A 14,852-nucleotide genomic window follows, 5' to 3' on the forward strand; every position below is an offset into this window, starting at 1 on the left:
GTTGCACAACACATATGGTCTTTCAGATATGTTATCTGATGTGGTGACTCTGGTGACCCTCTGGTGTGCTTTCACACACCTAAAGCTTTGTGTGTCTCTCCAGTGAGTTTGAACGTCTCCATAAGTGTCAGTCAGTCGCCCATAGTAAGATCTACAACGACTAATGGGTACAATAAAGTTTATTCATATTTACCAAACATGTCTTCAAACTTGACAGTTTCTTCTTACCATGATTGACATTCCTAATAAATGTCAATTTAATAAGTTGGATTAATTAAGAAAATAAAATAATTAATGTACTTAATTAGTGTCCTGTGTTTGTTTCAGCCCATTCAGTTTGTCCCTGATCAATGAATTGTCCAGATTTTTTTTTGAGCAGGTTTGTTTATTTATTATCAAAACAGACACTCAAGTGTACATGCAATATTAACCAGACTTGTTATGAATGAAAAAAACCTGAGAGTCTTTCTTTAATGGTTGTGGGGGGTTTTTTTTGTTTGTTTTTTGGTTAAGTTAGACATATAGACTCTAAAACTATTCCCAAGGTGGTGGTGTTCTCAGCATCAATGTCTAGGACACATCCTGCCAAATTGCTGCCACACTAGCCTTCCTTGTGCATTTAAATCAGGTGTTCACACAGTTTCCCATATTTGGCTTATTGCCTCTAAACTGTTCTTAGTTATAAGCAGTCTTCTCTACAAACACACACTTACCATATTTGGCAACCCTTTACCCAATAGCTTTGACTGTCTTTAAGCTCTGTTGAGAATTCATACTTTGCTTTTTTATCACTCTCAGCATAAGGTTTTGTTTTAAATGTGTTGCAATCCTAAACTGGGGACCTAATGTGCAACCAGACGCTACAACTGCAATTCGATAATGCTTTTTATTGCTTTACTTTACTTGCAAAGGTAAAGGGTTTGGCTTTGACAGACCTGGCAAAGGTATGTCAACGCCAAAGGTCTGTCAAAGGTCTGTCAAAGGTCTGTCAAAGCCAAACCCTCAACAAGTTGAAATGGTGAAATGGAGAGAAGTAAAAACTGTTTTGACTTTTGGAGGAAGCCAGAGTATGCAACTTCACTCAGGAAGGTGACTCAAGCACCATACTGAAAGGCCTATTCAGCACAGATATAATCTGCATACTTTACATGTAAGGCTGCAGTCTTAGCCATCCACTTGATTGCTTATTAACCAACCAAATATTTGCATAACCCTTTTGTTTTAAAAGGGTATTTAGCTTCATGAGGGTCGTGCATATGCATGTGAGTGGTGCGTGTGTGCATGTGTGTGCGTGTGTGGGTGTGTGTATGTGAATATTGTGCAATTTTGAGGACTTAGCTGTTAATAAGCACCTTCATGATAAATATGTTTCCTGTTTATTAAAAGCTTCTTTCTCCTTTTTTTCTGCCTAAGGTCTGAAAATAAGATGGAAACCTTTCACAAATATCAGATGCTTTATTGCACAGAAATTGAAGAACGTTGCTTCTTCACATCAATGAACGGACACATTTAGGAACGTTATCCTGAGAATATTGTTGATTTGTATTTGTGACATGTGCAATGACAATAAAGTTTAATTCTATTCTATTTTATCTCTTACGTAGAAATATTGCTGTTGTGGAATTCAATGACCAGACGTGCAGTTCAGGACGGGATGCAGGAGGTGCTCCAAAAAGTCAGGATTCATGACATTTATTGCTATATGCAATGAAAAATAGTGATGTATAATTTCAATGTCACCAAAACCAGAAATTTGAAGAGGTGTTGATGGTGTTTGATTTTCAAACAAATGGTTTGGTATGTGTTCTCATAATTACTCAGACACTAAATAAGTCCTTCCCTTATTTGTGTTTGTTGTCATGTCTGTGTGTGATTTGTACAAGTGGATGACTTTGCATCAACACGTCAGACATTAATTGCAGAAAATACACTAGAATTTGTAATTAATACTGTGCAAATATGTCCTACCTGACCAGCCACACAGTGATACAAAACATCTCTTTAAAAACAAATCACTCTTACAAACTAATGATAAATCCTTAAAGGGCTTTCTGTCACTGTGAAGAAATTCTAATATCCTTTTTTGTATTGGAATGCACTACTGTCACTTTGCTCACTCCTTTTTGTGAGCAACAAAGTCTCATTGGCAGCTGGACGAGCTGTGAGGGAGGAGTGATATTACAGGGTGAAGAAATAAAGCTCTGAACAGTTCGAGCCCAACTCAGACTGAACAGACACTCTTGCACAATGGATATTGGTAAGAGTTTTTAAAACTACAATTAACTTGGGTAATGTTGTCGATATGTTGTACTAGCAGGAATGAGTAAGACTATGTATCCTCTAACTAACCTTTGAAATGACAAAGTTTAGATATGCTTTACCTATGCTCAAACAGGAAATCTTGTTATTTCCTCGTCTGTCAATTCAGATAAACTAGTTGTAATTCAGATGTCTTTGTCTTTCATCTTACATTGCATATCAAATGACTATATTGTTATATCACAATTTATTTTTCTTTCAGCGTATTCTTAAAAATATGTTTTCAAATATTTCCAATTTTCTGTCATCAGATTCGGTCCTGAAGCATGTCCAAACATTCTCACTGGTCGTCTACTGTGTGATTATAGTGGTTGGGACAGTGGGAAATGGTCTGGTCATCTACGTGACCGGCTTCAAGATGACGAAAACAGTCAACTCTGTGTGGTTTCTCAACTTGGCTCTGGCAGACTTCCTCTTTACAGCGTTTCTGGTGTTTACAGCAGTCTCTCTCTCTCAGCAGCACCACTGGCCTTTTGGACAGTTCATGTGCAAACTCAACAACTTTGTGAGCTTGGTCAACATGTTTGCCAGCGTCTTTTTTCTGGCAGCCATCAGTCTGGATCGTTGCTTGTCCATCTGGGTGGTGGTGTGGGCACAAAATAAGCGCACCGTCCTGAAGGCTCAAATCATCAGCGCGGCAATCTGGTTGTGTGCAGGGATTTGCAGCGCACCTTCTGCCTTCTTTCGCAATGTGATAAACCATAATAATAAGACATACTGCAACTACTCTTCAAAAGAAATAGTATGGCGTCTGAATATTTTCCGTTTTCTTATGGGCTTTCTCATTCCATTCCTGGCAATATTTTTCACCTCTGTTGCTATAATCATCCGTTCCAGGCATCTGCAGCGGGCAAGAAAACGGAGATTTCATCGCATCCTTTTCTCTGTTATTTTTGCATTCTTCATTTGCTGGTTGCCTTTTCATGTTTTGAATTTTATAGAAGTGGGTGACCAGCAACTCCAGAAAGTTGTTAGAATTGGAAGTACTCTAAGTGTGAGTCTGGCCTTCATGAACAGCTGTCTGAACCCCATCCTCTATGTTTTCATGTGTGACGAGTTCCAGAAGAAGCTCAAAAAGTCCTTATGTTTTGTCCTAGAAAGCGCTCTGGCAGAGGAACACTTGTCTTTTGCGTCATCTCGCTCACTGTCATCTCACTTTTCACGGATTTCTCGAAAGTCAGATTCTGCAGTCCCAGAAGATAAGCGTGTGCATACGTTGACTTTCACGGAGAGTAGGGTGGCATAGAGTAAAGAAAGGCAATGAAACAAAATCAAATCCAATTCTTATTGAAATGACAAGAAAAGAAAAAAAAAAGACCAAGATACAGCTGATACCCATTGGTGCATTGATAGACAATGCCGTGCACCTGTGGAGTGAAATAAGAAGAATATTTGCTGTTATGAGTGCTTTTTATGTTTCTTTAAATAATTTGTCTTTATTTTTTTAAACAATTCCAATCACCAATCCTTATACTATACTGTGTGATGTATGGCAGAATATTTTGATCTATGTGATTGTAAGGTTGTTGAAATAACTAATGAAAATATTAAAATGTTTGTTGTTTTTTTACTGTATCTCTGTGCTTAATAAACTGTGAAACTGCAGATTTTTGTGTATTTATCTTAGTATGTATGTATGCATGTGTGACACTGTCAGCTAAGAACAGTTTAGTTGCAAGGCTGAGTTATAAACAAGGAACAAACATAAAACACCCTTTTCAGTTTAAATGTGGGCAGACAGAACATATAGAGTAGTGATCTCATCTACCACGTTCAAAAATTATTTCGTTTTAACCTCAGTTTTAACCAAAATGTTTCTGACAAACTAAGTGTCGTGTTGTAGTTTGTTGATCATGTTCAGGATCATGATCAACAAACTCAAGTGATGATCATGAGTTTGTTGTTCATCATTTACTTTCAAAGAAATTTATTTATTTAATTAATTAATTTATTATATTGATATAAATATAGCATATTTATCATTTACTAAACCAAACCTGTCTTTGGTATCTTATTGGTAGTTTCCTGTTTTGTTTGGGATAGTGTGGCCCTTTCCAGTCTCTTTACTTCCTGGTTTATTACTGTTTCTATGTTTCCCAGGCTTCTCTTGGTTTTGAGTCTTTCTTCTAATTGTGTTCTGTTTGTGTACTGCTTATTAATTTCTGGTCTCTGTTCAGTTCCTGTTCTGTCATTCATTTCCTCAATCTCTTTTCTCTGATTATACGCTCAGATCCTTCCTCTCAGCTCATTAGTCTCAGTTGTTTCTTGCTCTTCTCATCAGTTCCCATTAGTATATTATTCCCCTTGGGTTGTTTGGTCATGACTGGTTCATCTGTTCAGTCGTACCCTGAGTAATTCTGCCCTCCATGTTTCTGATTTGTTTTTGGGTTTATTTAATTTCATAATATTCAGTTCTTCAGTTTTTGAACCTCTGACTTTGTTGTTTTACTGAAGAATTGGATGTCTTGGATTTATTCTTCCCCATCACTCCTGTACTTTATTGTTGGAAATTTTTCAGGCGGTGGTTTTCTGCACTCAGATGACTTCATTTTGTTGACTATTTCTAAGGTTCACATTGATCATGGCAAGAAACCTTCCAGTCTGCTGCTCCCTCAGATGGGAACCAACTGCATAAAGATGTAATCTTGAAGAAAATGGTCTCTTTTAATGTATTTAAAGCCGCTCTTAATCAGTTTGTGACTGTTGTTTTTGTTTGTAAGTGCTTTGACTAATATCAGGATGCATTTTACTCCTATTTTTACTTTAATGGCTTGATTTGCTTTGTTGTTTTTGTTCCTTTATTATCCATACTAGGGTATGAATTAAGTACTTTTTCTATTTTAATGTAATAGGTTTTTGTTGAGTGAGCTAAAGTTTTTAGGTCAACTCAGATTACTGTGGCTTTGTACAGTTGGCATTCATTTTATACTTCAGATGCAAAAAAAAAGATAAATATAAAGGTTTAACCAACTAACTCACAAATTCATCTCTAGCTAAAAATCTAAAATATGATAGAAATTTTACTTGCCTGCAGCAAATAACACATTTTAATTCTGAGAACTTTGCTGTGGACATGTCTGCAGTTTTGGTTTGTAACCATCCATGACTTCCTGCCAGTCTTGACCAGGTCTCTCTTGAAAGAGAGATTTTTAATCTCAATGAGACACACCTGGTTAAATAAACAGGACATACAGTACATGTCATCAAAGCTTCCTTTTTCATCAAAGGTTCTTGTGGTTTTTCTGAAGAAAAACACAGAGCTTGAGGTCTAATCGTGAGTAATAATAGTATCACATCAACCAAAAGGGGGATTTTGTTTGATGTGATAAATGAAATACCAGGTATTTTATTTGCAGAGTAAAATACCTGGTGGAAGATGAACCTGAACCAGGACTCTTCACGTGAGTCATGGTTATTTTATGTAGTTCAGAAGGGACATTATTTCAAAACGTATTTTGCATTCAACACATCATGTTGAATCTACCGTACTTTCCGGACTATTAGCCGCACCTGAATATAAGCCGCAGAAGCTAAATTGCATGATTTGTACATATACAAGCCGCACCGGACTATAAGCCGCAGGTTTTTTATGTTTACGTAATTACCATATGGTTCGTGCACAGAGGGGATTGTTGGGAAAGAGGCAACTGTTTGGGGAAGCTCCTATTTATTATCATTTCAACACAAGTTGCATATTTGCATACGTTAACTGTTACAATTTAGTGCAATAGTAGCTCCTATTTATAAACATTTGAACAAACAAGTTGCATATTTGCCTAACGTTTTCAACCATTTAGTGCAATAGTAGCTACAGAAGGTACAGAACATATAAAGCTACAACAACAAATAAAGTGCCTGTGACACGAGTAAGTCTAAATTGCAGTAACTGCTGCTTAAAATATACGGTTATCAGTCTACCAGAAAAGTTATTACCGTAACCCTCCTCTTCATCTTTGGTGAAGTACATGGCTGTAACCAGAAAAGTCAAGTCATTAATCCTCATCTTCGTCTTCTTCTCCGTACTAAAACCACAAAAGTCCTCATCTTCAGTGTCGGAAACAAACAGGTTCAGGGCTTTGTCAGCCACTCTCCCTCTCTTCAATGTCGCTCTCAAAACCAACGAACTCCTCTTCGTCACTGTCGGAATCGAACAGCCTCTGAAAGGCCTCAGGTGTGGCGGCGTCCTCCTCACAATCACGCAGCAGTCCAGCCTTTCTGAACCCGTTGGTGATTGTGGATTTTTTTTTACACTCCTCCACGCCATCAGGATCCACTCGCAAACTTGTGCAACGGTAGCTTTTCTCATGCGACCCGTTTTGGTGAAACGATTTATTTTTTTCCTGCTGGCGTCTCCAACGTCTCACCATTGATTCGTTGATTCCAAAGTTACATGCAGCGGTTCTATTTCCTTCGTTTACTGCCAAATTGACTGCCTTTAACTTAAAAGCTGCATCATATGCATTTCTACGTTTGTTTTCCATAATGAGGGTGTCTCACAAACTGTCTTGCGCTTGCAATGTCCGTCATTCTCTCGCTGTCGTTCTGTCTCGTACCACTCGTGCGCGCAGCTACTTGTGTGTTGAAGCAAATGTGACGTCAACATGGTGGATGGTAAAACCCATGAATTTAGGTATCCCCCTAGTGGCCGTTAGCTGTAAAAATCCATAGATAAGCCGCACTGTTATATAAGCCGCAGGTCGAAAAAATGGGAAAAAGTCGCGGCTTATAGTCCGAAAATTACGGTAGTTACTGTACTGCTGTTTTGTAAGTAGACTGAAAGACATGGTACCTACTGAAAATAGAAAACAAAATCCTTTAAGTGTTAGGAAAAAACTGGAACCGGTGAACATTCAGTCAAATTCTTGGCTAACTTGAACAGGTCCGTAATAACCTGGAGTATGTTTTTTCATGATGTTGAACATTTACTTGAATATTGGTCAGATTTGTCAAACTTTCTGATCATTTTTTTTCCTTTGAAAAATTGTAAAATGCTTTTTTTTGTTGAAAGCATTATTCCTGCAGTTGTGTCTTCTTTTTTACATTTTGCAGCACGTTTTAATCCTTTTATTACCTTTTTCTATATATTAGTACCAGTTTGGTCGCAGATGAGTCGTCAGCATCACCTCCAAAATGATTATGAAAGTGTCAATATCACTCCGCAGATTTGATATTTGACACTTAATTAGAGTTAAGGAAACAACTCTTCAAAAAGAGTAAAATCAACAGACACTCTAAAAGTGTTGAAATCAAATCTAAATATTGGCCTGGTGGATTTGCTGTGGTGTTAGGAAGGGAATAAAATATGATATAGGACTATCTTGTGGCATTTTGGAAAGAACAAAAGTACATGACACATACATTGTTCAATAAACTACAGCTAATGGTTTTACAGAGAATAACACATAAATGTTATGTTATGAAAACAAACGGCCTAACATTAACTTTTACTAACTTTTTCTTGAGTTCTTGTTTTGGGTGTTTGAACTTTGTTATAAGGGCAACATCAGCTGATTGTGGAAGCTGTACCAAAGAGGAAATATCTCTAGACTTGGTGCACAAGTGAAAAGGTATTCTATCATGCCAGGTGAACGTCAAGTAGATATTGGGACTATTACCTGGGATTGTTTTGTGTTCCAGTTCCTCCCCTGTGCTATAAATGAGCACTACATTATAACAGGATTCATTATCTATTGGTTACTTCACAACTAGGCAGGACAGACGGATAGAATCATAAGTTTGGGGAAATATACAAATAAATTATTTGCATATGGTAAAACCCACAAATATCTGCCTCTTTTGGCTTTTGCATTTTCATACAATTAGTAAAATTTAATTTCGTGGTGAATAGTCTTAGCTGGTACATTTGTTTGGTTCACTTCTTGGGTATGTCCACACTGTCTTATTGGCAGCAGCAGCGGAAAGGGAGGAGTGCTGAGAGAGAAGAAATATAGTTAAGATGAGATATAAATCAACTCAGAATGAAGACTTTGAAGCTGCCTGGAGCATGGGGACTGGTGAGTTGCTCATAGAAAGAATACCAATAGTTTTAAAGCTCGTTCTTAATTTAAACAGAAAAGTGTATGATTGTTTAACGTAAGAACACAAATTATAGATCTTGCAAATTGATTGATATGTTTGTGTTGTAGAATGTAAATCTCATTTCTAAAGACTGTTAAAAAAATAAATGTTTATTTTTTACACACTTACCTTGAGTTCTTATAGAATTAAGTATTTTTTCTATTTTAATGTAATAGCTTTTTGTTGAGTGAGCTAAAGTTTTTAGGTCAACTCAGATTACTGTGGTTTTGTACAGTTGGCATTCATTTTATCTTCAGATGCAAAAAAAAAAAAAAAGATAATATAAAGGTTTAACCAACTAACTCACAAATTCATCTCTAGCTAAAAATCTAAAATATGATAGAAATTTTACTTGCATGCAGCAAATAACACATTTTAATTCTGAGAACGTTGCTGTGGACATGTCTGCTGATTCAACAACTCTTTGTTTTTTGTCTAAGAATGCAGCTGTGATGAGAAACATGATAAGATTTTGTGAATGCATCATTGCGTGCACATGCAAATGTTCTCTCTGTGCATTCTGCAGACTCTAATGAGTGTTTCAATTTGTCTTTATCAGATAACACAACCATAGATCGTTCATCTGGACTGGAATCGGCTCTCGAACACATTCAGACGTTCTCACTGGTCGTCTACTGTGTGATTATAGTGGTTGGGACAGTGGGCAATGGTCTGGTCATCTACGTGACCGGCTTCAAGATGAAGAAAACAGTCAACTCTGTGTGGTTTCTCAACTTGGCTCTGGCAGACTTCCTCTTCACAGCGTTCCTGGTGTTTACAGCAGTCTCTCTCTCTCAGCAGCACCACTGGCCTTTTGGACAGTCTATGTGCAAACTCAACAACTTCGTGAGCTTGGTCAACATGTTTGCCAGCGTCTTTTTTCTGACGGCCATAAATCTGGATAGATGTCTGTCCACATGGGTGGTGGCATGGGCACAAAACGAGCGCACCGTCTTCAAGGCTCAAATCATCAGTGCTGTAATCTGGTTTGCTGCAGCGATCTGTAGCACACCTTATGCCTGCTTTCGCATTGTGACCTACCAGGACAATGACACCCAGTGCATTTACAATTCTACCATCCAACAAAAACAGACTCTGTACACTTTCCGCTTTGTTGTGGGCTTCCTCATCCCATTCTTGACAATATTTTTCTCTTATGTGGCAATAGGAATACGTTCCAAACGTCTGCAAAATGTGAGGAAACACTTATCTCACCGTGTAATTGTTTTCATCATTGTTGCATTCTTCGTCTGCTGGTTGCCATTTCATGTTGTGAGTTTTATAGAATTAGCTTCCAGCAAAAGAAAGGACCTTATGAAGATTGTTAGGATTGGAGGTCCTTTGAGTCTGAGTCTAGCTTTCATGAACAGCTGCCTGAACCCCATCCTCTACGTTTTTATCCGAGATGACTTCCAAAATCAGCTTCATCATTCTGTGTACTTTGTTGTAGAAAATGCTCTGGCGGAGGACTTTTTGCCATCTGCGTCTTCTCGTTTCTTGTCACCACAGTTGTTACGGTCTGATAGAAAATCAGAGTCCTCTGTTCCTGTCTAGGAGAATTATGTAGGAATTTTACTACAGATCTAGAATGTATTGCGATGTATGCATAGAGAAAACATGCATGTCATTTTTTCCCCTTCATTTAGTTTTTGATGTTTCAACTGTAGGTGACTTTCATGTGTGTGATTTCCTTAAATGTTATGTCTTCAAAAAAATATTAGTAACGTGTCATGATTTATAGTCTAGGTTGACAATCTGCGCATCACATTAGCTGAGACTATTTTAAAATAAAAAGTTGAAGTCTCTCTCCATTATGCTACGTTGTCTAAAATATGAAATATTTTAGGATGTTGCATGGTATAGCGGTAGAGATGGTTCCCTTTATACAGAGAATATTACTCTAAATCCAGACTCAAAAATTTTTAGTTCATAATACTAGTATTTGCCTAATTTGTGAGTATGCAAATTTTGATTAAACTGAGCTCTGTCTTTTCCATTTTGATTTTAAATGTATCTTAATGTCCATTAGTCTGCAGACATACATTCTGAACATAGCACTATAGAGCATCTCTCCCTGGTAGTCATGAAGTACTTTAACAAAGTGGTCATGGCTTTCATCGTGGATTGCATTGACGTCACTGTGGACCCACATCAATATGTGATGCAGTATTGATGTGTGCAGGAAAAACCGACCCACAGCAGACACTCTTATCTTCGGTGGTTAACAGAATTTGCCCATTTAGAAAACAAGGACTATTATGTTTGTCTGCTCTTTGTGGATTTCAAATCAACATTCAAGACACCTATACAGACTCTAATTCAAAACTTAATATACCTGGATTAAATTACACCCTTTGCAACTGGGTTCTGGAATTTTTAAATAATTCTTCCTTCCCTGTCACTCTCAGCATCGGCTCCCTTTAGTGCAGTGTACTGAGCCTTTTCTGTTCACTCTGCTCAGTAAAACAACTCCGTTGCCTAATTGTGAAGTTTGCAGATGACTCATCTGTAGTTAGTCTGACAACTGGTAGAGGGGGAGCACATGGAGGGTTGACGCAAAGAAAACAAGCTCTTCATCAATGTGAAGAAGATAAAGGAGATGATGCTACACTGTCGGAGGGACAGGATGTGGTCTCTAAGCTACAGGTGCCTACATCGCTGATGACCTCACCTGGAGCACGAATATCTGCCTGATTCGAAAAGCACAGTAGTGTCTCTACTTCTTTGGGATGCGTCTGAACCAGGTCTGAACCAGAGTTCAGACCTGACATCATTCTACAGAAGTGGAGTTGAGAGTGTCCTCATCCCCACGAGGCACCGCACCTAGCAGAGAAGACACAGAACAGCAATGCAGAAGGTGGTGAAAGCTGCACAGAGGATGGTGGATTGCAGCCTCTTCACCATCAAGTACATCAAGATACAGTTTCTTGTATCTCCTGCACCCTGTGCCTTCCAATGCTCTCCCTTTTCCCTTCATGCAGAAGGTTGCAGAGCAAATAGCAGGACCACAAGACTGAGGTCTGGTGAACTGTGTTGGTCCCCTGTAGTTCCTCCTGCCTTCCCCTGCCACCTCTGACATTTTTGCAAAATTTGCAGTGTTTTGCACAACTCTGGAAATTGCACAACACTGGCTTTATTTACCTCTTCAGTACTGCATACTGTTGCATCATTTTATGCAGGAAACTGTTATACTTTCACTACCTGCAGGCAAGTTGAATGAAGTGTCTTGACCAAGGACACAACGATTGAGACAGACAGAGTGGGGGTTCAAGCCAGCAACCCAGTGGATATAGGACAAACGTCTACCACCCCAACTAATCAACCTGCAACTAATCCATCCATCTTATTCTGAATGACCATAAGAAAGAAGTTCTGGGAACTGATTCTTCAGGTCATGTCTGTTAAAATGCTTCATCTCCATTTTGATAAAGTCTCACCTGTTTATTTACACCCTAACACATCATTTCTTAGTTTCTATGGGGCCTTGGAGCATTATGTTCTTTATTGTTGCATACAGCATTGATGCCATACTGTTCAGAGGAAACAAGGCAAAAAATGCCTTGCTACTTGCATCCATAAAGGATGATGAATACTTTATTCAAATAAGATAATAAGATATAAAGATATGAAAACTTTTTCCATATCTTTTCATGTTACAATCACAAAGTTCATCGTATTTCATTGGGATTTATTTTGATGAACCAAAGCCCAGTAGTGCATATTTTTGCAACACTAGTCTACTTTTTACAAATATAAATTACACTGATGTATGTCAATACTTCAGAGAGGCAGATTTCGTTCCAATTACAGTTGATTTACACATACAAAGACTGTACCTTTGCTCATTCTTCTTTGCAAAATAACTGAAGTTTACTCAAGGTGGAATGTGATTTCAGTGTGCCTTGAAGACCTGGCGCAGACGACAGTGAACATTTCTTCTGACATTTCCACAAAAGGTTAGATTTGGAAATGTGTTTCTCAGTCTTATAAAACAGGAAAGTTTAAGGTTGTAGCATTTATAATGACATTAGAAGATCTAAACAGTGAGGTGCCAAAGACGTGTGCCAGAAAAAAAAAAAATCAAACCTCCTCCACCATGTTTGACAATAGGTAATAAGTGTTTGTGCTAATCTGCTGTTTCCAGTTACTGTCAAAAAATAGCATTATGCATTATAGCTTAAATCATAACACAGACGAAACAAAGGTACTGCCCCTGTTTTGATGTAGTTGGAATTCGAGAGATGGTTGTCAGACACATTTTTTACTTTGTCATTTAAAGAAACTGAAACCACAAAGTTCTCTTGACACCCTCAGCCCCACACATAACCGAAATCAACTTTTTTGGAGTTTTTTTATTTATTTTTTTGTTAAAAACATTGGAGTGGATTTATGTCTATTTCAATTTGTGTAATTATATTAACAACTAATTGTCAAATTGCTGCAGGACACTCTCCAAGCATTCAATAATGCATTTTTAAAATTGTCAATAACAATCTATGTGACCTCGTGCAAAAACTAATCTTGTAATCAATATGTTATATTAACACCAAAAAATACCAATAAGATTCACATTTAACATGAACCTTGATTCAAACTGTTGTCACTAGTTGATAAGCAGATAAGCAAAGTGACACTCACAATTGAATGTTTTGCAGATATACTTTGTTCCTGTAAATATACCACACGGGTTTGATTATCTTTTTTCTGCATGTAAATTCACTCCACTCACAGGTTTGCAGGGCTCAGAATACCACATTTATTTGTCTATATGTGAGGTTTGAAGCAAAAATGCAAACTTTATCAATTTGATGCATAGACATCTATTGTGTGCGACAGACTGGCGACCTGTCCAGGGTGACGCCGCCTCTCACCTGAAACGTTAACTGGAGATAGGCACCAGCACCTCCCAAACCCACGAGGGACAAGAGTGTTAGAAGGATGGATGGACATTTATTGTGGCATGTAAAATACTTTCAGGTGTTGCTGCAAAATGTTTCCTGATTCATGTTTTTGATTATCTTTTCGAGTTGGAGCTGTGGAACGTAATGTGGTGACGGCACGTGAATAACACAGAAAACTCAAAGTAGATGTATGAATTACATAACTCAACCTAACAAATTTAAGCCCTACCTGTAGAGCTTAAATTACGATCAAATTTGTGTTAAGTTGTTCCTCAAGAGATAGGGTGTTTTTGTGGCTTTCTGCACTGCAGCTCTTACTCTACTGTAAGTATTTATAGGCAAACAATTGCAGAAGTACGATGCGGGGAAAAATGTGGCTTTAACACTTATTTTTTTACAATCTGCATCACAACAGGAGTGTAAACACTAACATAGGGAAGAACAGTAATACCTGTATATTGTATTTAATCACTGGGCCTCAGGAGGTAGAATGCATGCTGCTAAGACTCAGGTGAGGAGCAGAGCTCTTACACATCATGTAAATGTCATGACTTTTTCAGACTCATCTGTTTTTTTTACATAAACTTATAAGATGCCCTCATGAATATTTGGAACAAATTTCTACAGTGGCAGGTTCTTTAAATTTGAAATATGCAATAGAGAGAGAGAAAGAGAGAGTGAGAAAAAGGGGAAGAAAGAAAAGAAAAAAAGGAAAAAGAGCATTGGAGTAGTCATAATACTAGAATTAGGAGAAAAACTGATTGTTCAGCAGTCAGAATCAGGGAACTTGTTCTAGAGAGCTAAAGTATGAGCTAAATCATTTTAATTTCTTAAAAACTTTATAATACAAAATAAACTTTACTGAAGAGATTTGACAACTTTTTGGCATCTGAATTACAAAAATATCAGGTTTTTGAGAGCATACAGAACATTAGATGATAAGGTTTTAAGTGTTTGACATTATGTAATAAACTCAGAAAAAAATATTTACATAGTCAAATGATTCTGTCATAGCTGTCATTTGCATTCTATTTTGATTTCCACCTATGCAAAAAGTCTAGCTGTACTTTTTGACAGTATGGTTGAAGGGAGCTGGGAGCCAGAATGTAATATCAGGATTGCTTCAGATGACACAGTTTGCCATCTTTGAACACTGTGTTGCAGAGGTGGCAACACAGCAACACCTCTGCAACACAGAGGTCCAAACTCCTGCAGACTCTCCTGCAGGAGAGACATGTAGGTTTGCATCTACCTGTGAGATGGTAGGTGCAAACTTACCATCTTTGCACATCTTAAATTTTTTTGTCCAATCTTTTCTACAAAACTGGATTTTGCTTTGATCAGATGAACTCAATTTTATTAGTTTAGCGGATTTAAGCTAATGAGGCAATTCAAAGTGGTTTACAGGATTAAAAACATAATACTGTACAGTAGAGTAGAAAAATAAAAATAACTAAACTCTGCCCCAGTCTCAAGTCCTTTGCATCTAATAGCAGGTTCCTAGAAGGTACTCTCCTGTATACTGCTCCATCGAGCAACACTGCTTAACATAGG

General features: G+C 37.7%; 2 protein-coding genes across 2 annotated transcripts; both read left to right on the forward strand.

The window, feature by feature from the left end:
- The first annotated feature begins 2,226 nt into the window (after positions 1–2,226).
- LOC129371395 (C3a anaphylatoxin chemotactic receptor-like) lies at positions 2,227–3,924 on the forward strand. The gene is made up of 2 exons (XM_055047982.1): positions 2,227–2,257; positions 2,571–3,924. Exons 1-2 carry the CDS (start codon positions 2,248–2,250, stop codon positions 3,563–3,565), a joined length of 1,005 nt encoding a protein of 334 aa, XP_054903957.1. The 5' UTR covers positions 2,227–2,247; the 3' UTR covers positions 3,566–3,924.
- Positions 3,925–8,323: 4,399 nt separating this feature from the next.
- LOC129371396 (C3a anaphylatoxin chemotactic receptor-like) lies at positions 8,324–9,951 on the forward strand. Its single transcript, XM_055047983.1, has 2 exons — positions 8,324–8,333; positions 8,957–9,951. The coding sequence occupies exons 1-2, from the start codon at positions 8,324–8,326 to the stop codon at positions 9,949–9,951; spliced, it is 1,005 nt and encodes a 334-aa protein (XP_054903958.1).
- Positions 9,952–14,852: the final 4,901 nt, after the last annotated feature.

This window comes from Poeciliopsis prolifica, unplaced genomic scaffold (assembly GCF_027474105.1).
Source record: "Poeciliopsis prolifica strain line A6 unplaced genomic scaffold, Auburn_PproV2 SCAFFOLD026, whole genome shotgun sequence".
NCBI lineage: Eukaryota > Metazoa > Chordata > Actinopteri > Cyprinodontiformes > Poeciliidae > Poeciliopsis > Poeciliopsis prolifica.